We start from the raw sequence: 10,000 nt of genomic DNA, 5'->3' as shown, positions 1-10,000 counted from the left end.
CCTTGTTTTCAGTTTTTTTAACTTACTGTTTTAAACAATGAACTAAATATTTAAACGAACCAAAGCCCATTTTCCCCCCGACTTGGGTTGCGTTCGATGAATGGACGCATTTTTAAAGCTTGCAATATTATCTGCTAGTTTTATGCATCTGTTTTGCATGCGTATGGATTTCTGAGAGTATAAGGCCTTAGTACGCTTAGACCTTATGTATAAGGGATTAGTTTATTGTTTGACGTAATTTTTTTTTCTTAGCTGTAGTTTCAGTGAGCGTGTATACCTTCTTACTTTAGTTTTATGTTTTTTGTGTATTTATTTGCTTCTAGTTCCGTTCGGTAGCCTTGGTTGCATGCAGATTACTTCTCTCTGTCGTGATTTCCTTATATGGTACTCTGTTGCAATAATATCCATTAAGTCTTGTTTCATATGAATACTTAATAATAATAATAATTGTATTAACTTGCATGTTTCGGGGAAGGGGTGTATGAGAGCATGGTTTTTATAGGTTAAAAAGTTTGCCTTTGAACTACTATCATTATTTTCTTCAGAATTTCATGCAAACTATTAAGCGCCTTCAATTATATTAGTGCTTCAATGTGCAATCACATTAACGCATCAGTGACAGCCTCTCTAGCAGATTAACATCAATACTTTACAGATAAACCGTAATGCGAATGGCTCACATGGTAGTAGCATTACTTTGCAGATAGACCCTACTAAGTAGGACATGCATGATAGTTGCATTACTTCACAAATAAACTCTGCAAAGAATGACATACATAGCAGCAGTAGTAGTAGTAGTAGTAGTAGTAGCATTACTTTGCAGATTAACCTCACTGAAAATGACGTACATAGTAGTGGCATTACTTTGCATATTTGACCTTATTAAGAATGACATGCATAAAAGCAGCATTACCTTCCAGATTAAACCTACTGAAAATTATATACCTAGTAGTACCATATCTCTACAGGTTAACCATACTAAACATGACATATATATAGTGGCACAATTACTTTGCAGACTAACCCCTATAAAGATGACACATATAGTCATTAATATCTCTCCATGCATTATAAATACAAAACGACTGTAACTTCATGTCTTTTCCATTCTCGCCTTCCAGAAAGACCACCTGAACTGCGACCCCACATTCGAGCTGGAGGAGATGATCATAGAGTCCAGACCTCTGCACAAGAAGAAGAAGCGCCTCTCAAAACAGAAGAGCCTCAGGGAAACTCAGAGCTCTATATCTGGCAATATCGTAAGTGTCGGTTAGTGATACGGAAAACCTACTGCTCTTAAGTTGCGAATGAACAGGTTTTCTGGTCTTTTTCGTGCTTGGGATAAATGAGGGTACCTTGAAGGATGTCATTTTGATCTTTTGCATTAAAATGACTTCTTAAATATCTTGTTTGCCTAGTCGCATTGTTTACCAAGTTGTGACGAATCCAGTCTCATACGAAGCATTGGAATTGTACTCTATGAAGGGAGTGGTGCAATTTGTTCAGGGTTGTACTCATATTGCATTTGCAATACAAGGTAAAATTTGAAGGTATATCCTCTTTCTCATACATTGCCCGTGGGGCGCCAGGAGAGAGTTAATGACTACAGAGTATCTTCAGTGGCCCACTGTTTCATTTCTCATTTAGGACTAAACATTTATAACTTGCCCTGAATAAGTCTTAAAATTAGATGGTATACTTCATACAATCAATATTTCGTATACATGAACGGCACAAGACTTCAAAAAAATACTTATTCAGGAAACGTTTTTTTTCTTTCCTCGTATAAACATTACGAAGGTCAACATGTGTGAATTATGTGCCAGAAAACTCTAGCATATTCATAAAAGTTCACATTTGGAAAGATTTGGTTCATATTTTTATTCATATACTTTTTTTCAAAAAAATTTCCGTTCCGTTAAGATTATAAAGTGGAAACATAATTTAGAAAATGAGGACTCTAAGTGACGTGCGACGGGCCTATATTTAAGTTCGGTGAACGTATTAGAGATAATAAATAAAATAAAAATCTTACTTCAGAGCCTGACCAAAGATTTGATCCGTATAGGTTAGTGCTTTTCCGTCGCTTTTTTCTCTCCTTTCGCTTAAAACTTTCCTTACTGCATCCTAAAAACTTCTTATGCATCGCATTCTTGGGGGGAAATGAGGACCTTGGACCATTCGCAAACTTAACGCACCGAATCACGGACGTTTAGGTGCGCGGAAAATTTCCTAACTTAGAATAGACTTGACCCCACGGGTCGAGCGATTTTTGCCTTGTGGTTTGGAAGCATCTTTCTCAGGCTGATTTCATTCAAGGCCTTGTGTAAGTGGATGCAATTTCCATGTTCTATATATAGGTATTTGGCATTATGCCAAGCACTGGGGCAACTAAGGCCATTCAGTGCTGAAACAGAAATTGACAGTATGAAGGTTTGAAAGGTGTCACAGGAGGAAAACCTCATAGCAGTTACACTATGAACATGTTACAGTGCTTTCTGTGCATTGCGTGACGAAAAACACCTACCAGGATTTTGTGCACTTCAGCAAGCATGTTCATCACTATAAAAATACTAAATTATTATATTCTTGAGGATATTTATCACTATAAAAATGTAACAATTAAACAAGTTCGTTCATTGCCCATAATATTGTAATGCATAACCTACAGCCATTACATAATCATTTGTAATTAATTTGTGAAGAAAATTATTTTCTAAAGTAAAACATTTATGTAATCTATTCAGTCCACGCTCAGCATAGTTTGGCATGGAGATGGTCAGTTCCTTTCCATAAGGCAATAAATTAACTATGAGAGAACTGAGCTTTAATTCTACAATAATTCCAGTTCATGACTGTCAGTAAAGCATGGCTGTGACAGTAGTTAACAGTCTATCTGTCATGCAGGTGCACAACAGACGATGCTGTTTCTGTATAACAGTTTCTGGTTTTAACTTTGGTCTCTTCACACTTAGCTTTCCACCTTCTTTAACTTTACTAGGCTGCAGTTTTTATGGACTTTAAGAAGGAAATCTCTGGGTGGTCCCAATGACAGTTTCGTTCATCAACTGAATAATGAAATTCACTAAACTATGATGGCTTCTTTACCGTTGCGTTATGGAATTCTTCTCTAAAAAATTGACATTATCAAGGTTTGATGCATATTATTCAGTGCAATGAATTCAGTTGCTAAATGAGCATCTTTTTTCCGTTTCTCATTTTAAAGGTGCCTGCTGTTAGAAGATCTTGGTAGGACACAATAGGAATTGCTACTGATACAAGGGACTTTGACTGAGATTGTTTTCAATTTTATTGTATTTTGTTTAATCCTGCAAAGAGGTTTTGTTAATATACCAACAGAGTGGCTTGTCCTGCTACATCCTTTGTTATATGGTTGCAACTCTGAGTTTATTTTCTATTATTTATTGTATTTATTTCTAAATCCTACAAAGTGCATTTGTTGATATACAAATAGAGTGGCTTGTCCTGCCACATCCTTTGTGTATGGTTGCATAACATATATATCCACTCCATTTTCATATAAGAGAAAAAATAAAGACATAAATCAGTAGGCAGGCAAACACTAAAGTTCATGAACTATTAGTTTTGAAATAAATGTAATTCATTTCTGTTACATTGCGTGCACCATTTAGAATACTAAATTGGATTTCATTCCAGCCGATTCCCAAAATATTCCTCCATCTCATTCCTAGTTGTCAAGCCTCCATTGTCATCCATTAACATCACAGATCTTAGCATCGCGATCTCTAAAGTCCTGTCCATCTCCTACGCACCATATTCACGTCATCACCTTCTCTCTCTCTCTCTCTCTCTCTCTCTCTCTCTCTCTCTCTCTCTCTCTCTCTCTCTCTCTTAGAAACTGCATAAAAGAAATTTCTACGTGAATTCAGAAAGAAAGAGACTCTCTCTCTCTCTCTCTCTCTCTCTCTCTCTCTCTCTCTCTCTTCAGAAAAATGCATAAAGAAATTTCACGTGAATTCAGAGAGAAAGAGACTCTCTCTTCTCTCTCTCTCTCTCTCCCTTCGACTTTGTTCGGACGGATTCTTAATTGATAATCCACTCACGACGCGTCAAACGAACGCACTCAACTGGACTTCTCTCTCCTCTCTCTCTCTCTCTCTCTCTCTCTCTCTCTCTCTCTCGAGTAAATTCTCTCTCTCTCTCTCCCCACGACACAGGAAGGCGACCCGGTCCTGTACGAAGGGATGCTGGTCTTCAACAGGGAGCGAGAGGAGGCCAGGAAGGAGAGGGAAAGGAGAGAGCAAGAGTGGCAGGCGGAACTGGAGGAGTCGATGAAGTTGTCTGATCCTACTGGACTCGGTAAGGAGGGGGAGATCCTACGGTGTTATTTTGAATGAAAAGGTCGTGCGTCTCTCTAAGGATGTAAGAGTTGTTAGGTGACAGTAGGATATCCAGGAGGGCCAAACTGGATGAAGGATTACGAAACGAATGTTCATTGCAATTAGTTTTCATCATGAAAGATTGAATATTAAGGTAAATATCATTTAAAGGGAGGAATTGACGACAAAGAAGAGTTTGGAAAGTAGGAGGTTAGATGCCTTTTACGGGAATTTTTTTGCTTTTCAACTAACAGAACGCTTAGAAATATATTATATATAGATATATATATATATATATATATATAGATATTATATATATATATATATACTAATATGTACTATAGATACTATATATATATATATATATATATATATAATATATATATACTATATAAAATATATATTACTATAATATATACTTATATATATATATCATATATATATATAAATAAATATATATAAATATTATATATATATATATATATATATATATAAATATATATATATATATAATATATATATATATATATATATAATATATACATATATATACTACTATATTATTAAAAAAAAAAGGACCAAAAATATTGGCTCTTAAAATAGTAAAAATGAGTCTTTTCTAATTAATAAAAAAAAATAGTATATATATATTATATACATATATATATATATATATATATATATATATATATATATATATATATATACATAATATATATATATATATATATATATATATACTACTATATTATATTATATATATATATATCCATATATATTAATATAATATATATATATATATACGTATATATATATAATATATATATATATATATATACCATATATAGATATATATATATATATAATATATATATATATATATATAATATATATAGTATAAATATAGATATATATATATGTATATAGAGTGTAAAGCAACGAAAATGGTTCATCGTTGAATTTAAGTTTTAGAGTTGCATCCTTTCCATTAATAATAATAATAATAATAATAATAATAATAATAAAAATAATAATAATCTTCATATAAAAAACTTCACTGACAAAACCAGTTTTACAACATACATGATAAAGGCTCTTCTCCCTTGCTTCATTTGTGTTCTTGATCAAATTTAATTTTCTAAAAAAAATGTACAAATGTATTCCTCAACCATCCCCTTCAAAGTTACTTAAAAGCAGTGGAATAGATTCGCCTGAAAACAGAACCAGATAACTAACTGGGTCATTCAATCAGCCACTGCGAAATATTAAGAAAAAGAAAATTATCGTCCAAACAGCTGAGAATAGTTCATACGTAGTTTAAGCCTAAACTCGGAACCCTAACGCAATCAATTGTCAGTATGCAATCCCACTATTACTACTACAGGGCGCATATTGACATTGCACTTGTAATGGCCAAAGTTGACAAGAGGGGGGTAGGGGTTGGGTGAGCTTGGGGACTTTTATTTCAGTGCTATGAAAATCGTGCTGCCTACTTCTATATGGGCTGAGTTCTATTAACTGTATAAACACAGGCCCCTTCTCTTCAGACCGACCTCCAAATGTAAAGAAGAAAATTAGGCTGTAAACTATGAATCTACAAATTTCGAGGGGCTAAAAGAGTTAGGCATAACCTATTTAATTAAAAAAGCACTTCGCAAATTCAGTTTTATAATAAATAAGATCATATAAATTGTAATTGATTTCATACCATCACAACACCGCAATTCAAAAACTAAAATAAAATGCATGCCCACTTTTTGTAAGGTTTTATATGCCCAGATTTAAAATTAAATTCCAAGGACTGGTTTTCCTAAGATTCTTTAAAAACTTAAAAAGACTTTTCCATTTTATTGTTTCCCATCAAACATATAAGTTCCGGAACAAACAAACTGTCCAGAGTGCCCCCATTTATACATAGCGTTCCTTCAACAGCAATCTAAATTTCAAAACCCCCCCATCTCTCGCGTTATTTATTTTCTTGAATGACCAATTTCCGGACTAGACCTCAGAAACTGACCCAAGCCTCCCCGCACCGCCCCTTGAATATCAATTTACCCAATAGAGGTTATTTCCTCCTCGACGTCTCTCGCCCTCGAGAGACCACTTGATTCATCTCTCACTCACTCCGGCATCTTTCTCTCTCTCTCTCTCTCTCTTTCTCTCTTCCCTCTCGCCTCATCCTTCTCTCTCTCTCTCCACCCGCTTCCAGGGTGCTCCTACACAGGCTCGGGGTCCAGCACCCCCTTGAAGCAGCACCGCTCCAGGTCCTCCAGAAGTCACCGCGAGATGTTGAAGGAGGAACAAGAAGGGGGAGGGAACGGGGTTGAGGGAGGAGGAGGAGGAGGAGGAGGCGGAGGTCCTCCAGGAGGAGGAGGAGGAGGAAGAGGAGGCTTGAGAGCAGGGATGGGCAGGAGTAAAAGCGAGGAAGACAAAGGAGCCTGGAGGACGACGGTGACGAAGGGCTTCTCCTCCGCCTCCAACTCCTCCTCCAGGTCGTCGCTCCTCTCCTCCCCTACCGAGTGCACGGTCTTCTCCAAAGTGGCTGTGTCGCCCTCCAACGTAAGGGCGAGAATCGCGGGCTCTCCGAAGGTAAGAGTAATAGGGAACTGCGCGTTTCTTTTGTTTTCTGTGTCTTCGAGGAAAGGTTTACATTACCAATAGCATCATTGAATTTCCAAAATCATCTTTACCAGAGAAAGACTTCAATAGATTTGAATTAGGATATGCTGATTTATTTATTTATTTTTATAAAATGGTCTAGTGAATGAATATAGTATATACCTAGTATATATATATATATATATATATATATATATATATATATATATATATATATATATATATATACGTATAATATAATATATATATATAGATATATAGATATATATATATATATATATATATATATACATTTCATAAACATTCTGAGTCTATAAGTTCAATAACATTACTCATCATTCAAATATAAGAAACTTTGACATCAGTATGTTTATAATCCAAAATCATCATTAATTTTATTCGCGTTTTAATCTATTGCCCCAGTGTTAGAGTAGAGGCCAGACACGGCTGTGCTGAAATATGTTCAACATGTGAAGCTAGATAAGTAACGTATACAATATTTCAAACCCATCTCCATTTTCTCCATACTGCCACCTATAAACAACAGGAAAAATAACTGAACAATACAAAACCTCTTTCCATATTTCCGTATCTACAGCAAAAAGGATTACTTCTAATTTAGTACTGGTATTCGAGACTGTATTTTTCAATAACTTGTGACGACTGCAATAAGATGATGGACGAACATTAGCATCAAAATTAAATGTTAAACTCTGGAGAAAAACTCGCCTTTATTTCCAAAAGTAGCTTTGTGAATCTTGCAAACCAACTTAATTTCAGACAGATAATGCTAGTGGCGAAATTGACTTTGTCAAGTTCTTGTTTATGTGACAGCAATTCAACTAATAATAGAAAGATAAAATATTTACTGACAGTAATTTTACAGAACTCATGCATGGACTGTTCCACCATGGGTAAACCGGGCTGTTCAAATTAAGCTTTACATTTAACATACTCTGAATACTACCTTCGAACGTTTTTTGAGATTTGCCTGTAGCTAAATCCTCAGTGATTTCGTACACTTTTCATGTGACACTTAGAAAAAATAAATACACAACAAATTTATATATATTCGGTCCCTGGACCAATGTCTTCAACGTATCCTGCCTAAGTAGTGATTATGAGGACGAACAGCAAGCTAGTTTATTACTACCTTAGGGTCGAACCACCAGGGAGCACGTTCCCTTTTCACTTTATATGCCCTTTACTTTGCTTAGGCGTGGTAGAGAGAGAGAGAGAGAGAGAGAGAGAGAGAGAGAGAGAGAGAAGAGGCTTGAAGGAGGTGGAGAAGCGTCTTAAAGGGCATCGTCTATTTTATACACTATTCCCTATCTTCTCGTTTAATTCTATCTCCACCTTCGTTTGCCGTTTTTTTTCTTTGACTATTTTCCTATGCGATATTGTTTCCCCACAATCTAAGGCAAGACGGACTGGCTTCGAATGCTAAAGATTCACATTTAATACTGAATTCAGACACTTAACAGGACGGAGTGAAATTTAGGATGATAAATATCATGATAACAGATCAGTATCGAACTTGGAAAATAAAAAAAATAAATGTAAATTGGAAAAAAAATGTATTTGAAACCACCAACATACAGTTCTGGAGTGTCTCCCCTCTGAAGAGGGAGCTTGATGCTCCTAGACTGTCATTTGGATTTCTTAAATATATTTGTTCTTCAATCTGTGGGGGGTTTTTATGATAAATTTTACCAAGACCAAGACAAAACAAATTAGCTGGCATTCCCAGTACACCTATTCTTACTAATGGAACATATTTACCTGTACTCTAACTCAATGAGTCAGTTTGTCACCTACTTATGCTCAAACCAGGACCCACTTGGGACTCCAAACATACTCGGCCTCAGACGCAATGTCAAGACTCGCTTGTTGAGAACCTGTTGAAGTCGCTATTTTGACTTTCAGTCACGCGTAGGCTACGTACTTTCATTACTCGAAAAAGCATGAGCGTCCTTGTAGAATGTAGCCAAAGGGAGAGAGAGAGATAGTTAAAGAAGGGACGTGTGAGGAAGAGAGGCGTAAGTGGAGCGCTCACAATGCGCAGTAACGCTTAAGTGGCCCTGTTAAAAACATTTCATTTTCTTTTTTCATTGACCAGGTGAAAGTGAGAGGGTCTATCGTCACCATAGAATCACCACGTTCCTCGTCGAGCCTGACCAAGAGTAGCACTCAGCAACTGAAGGTAATTCTATCGCACATAATTAATTGTTCTCTTTTACCAGCATTTTTGTTAATTCACGCATGACATTTTGTATTTACATTGAGAAACAAATAATCCATCAATGGAGTATTAACATTACTTGGGAATAACTTAAACCAAAGAGAATTAAAACAATAAGCACATGTACCCTCACCTTGCTGGGTTGATGTGTGGGTGAAAGTGACTGTCATTTAGCCATCTCTAATCACAGTTGAATGTCATGACGTTTGACAGGCACGACTCAATGAGACTGCTTACAAAGAAATGTTAATTTGCATTGTCAGTAAAGACGTCTAAAGCACGACTTGACGAATTCCCACGCCCTTTTTTGTTTGTTATACCTTCACTGCTTAAACTATCTCAGGAAACGTACTTGAAAACACTCACAGGATGATCCTGCCCTTCCAGATGATGACCTTCCGCTCTGTTCATATTTCCAGGAGAAACTGAAGGAGCTGAAGGCCGACCGGACGCCCCACGGCGAATCGGGAACCGATTCCGAATTCTCCGACATGACCCAGAGCGACGACCTGACCCTCATCGGCAAGAGGCCGCCCTCAAGACCGCACAACCAGCAGCTCATCCGAGCGAGCAGCAACCCGCAGGAAACCACCAAGGACTTCTTCGAAAACCCCGGAGGAGGGGCGACGCTGAGGCCCGACGACGGAACTCCGAAGGGCAGGACGTCGGGTGGCTCCGCCACGAGGCCTTCGTCCTTTCCTTCGGACATGAAGAAGGAGTTCGATTTCGCCAACCTCAGGATATCCGACCGGTCGTCTAGCGCCGACGCCGACGGTGA

General features: G+C 36.8%; 1 protein-coding gene across 1 annotated transcript in view; it reads left to right on the top strand.

Moving 5' to 3' along the window:
- LOC135200922 (microtubule-associated serine/threonine-protein kinase 2-like) overlaps window positions 1–10,000 on the top strand; it is a 181,184-nt gene that overhangs the window by 170,660 nt on the left and 524 nt on the right. The window contains 5 exon segments of the mRNA XM_064229689.1: window positions 1,122–1,259; window positions 4,200–4,341; window positions 6,571–6,950; window positions 9,100–9,183; window positions 9,642–10,000. The exon segment at window positions 9,642–10,000 is cut by the window's right edge and continues 524 nt beyond it. Of these exon segments, the coding sequence (XP_064085759.1) occupies window positions 1,122–1,259; window positions 4,200–4,341; window positions 6,571–6,950; window positions 9,100–9,183; window positions 9,642–10,000 (1,103 nt within the window).

This window comes from Macrobrachium nipponense, chromosome 27 (assembly GCF_015104395.2).
Source record: "Macrobrachium nipponense isolate FS-2020 chromosome 27, ASM1510439v2, whole genome shotgun sequence".
Lineage (NCBI taxonomy): Eukaryota > Metazoa > Arthropoda > Malacostraca > Decapoda > Palaemonidae > Macrobrachium > Macrobrachium nipponense.
The sequence above is the reverse complement of the archived record's forward strand: the minus strand, read 5'-3'. Positions and strand labels throughout refer to the sequence as shown.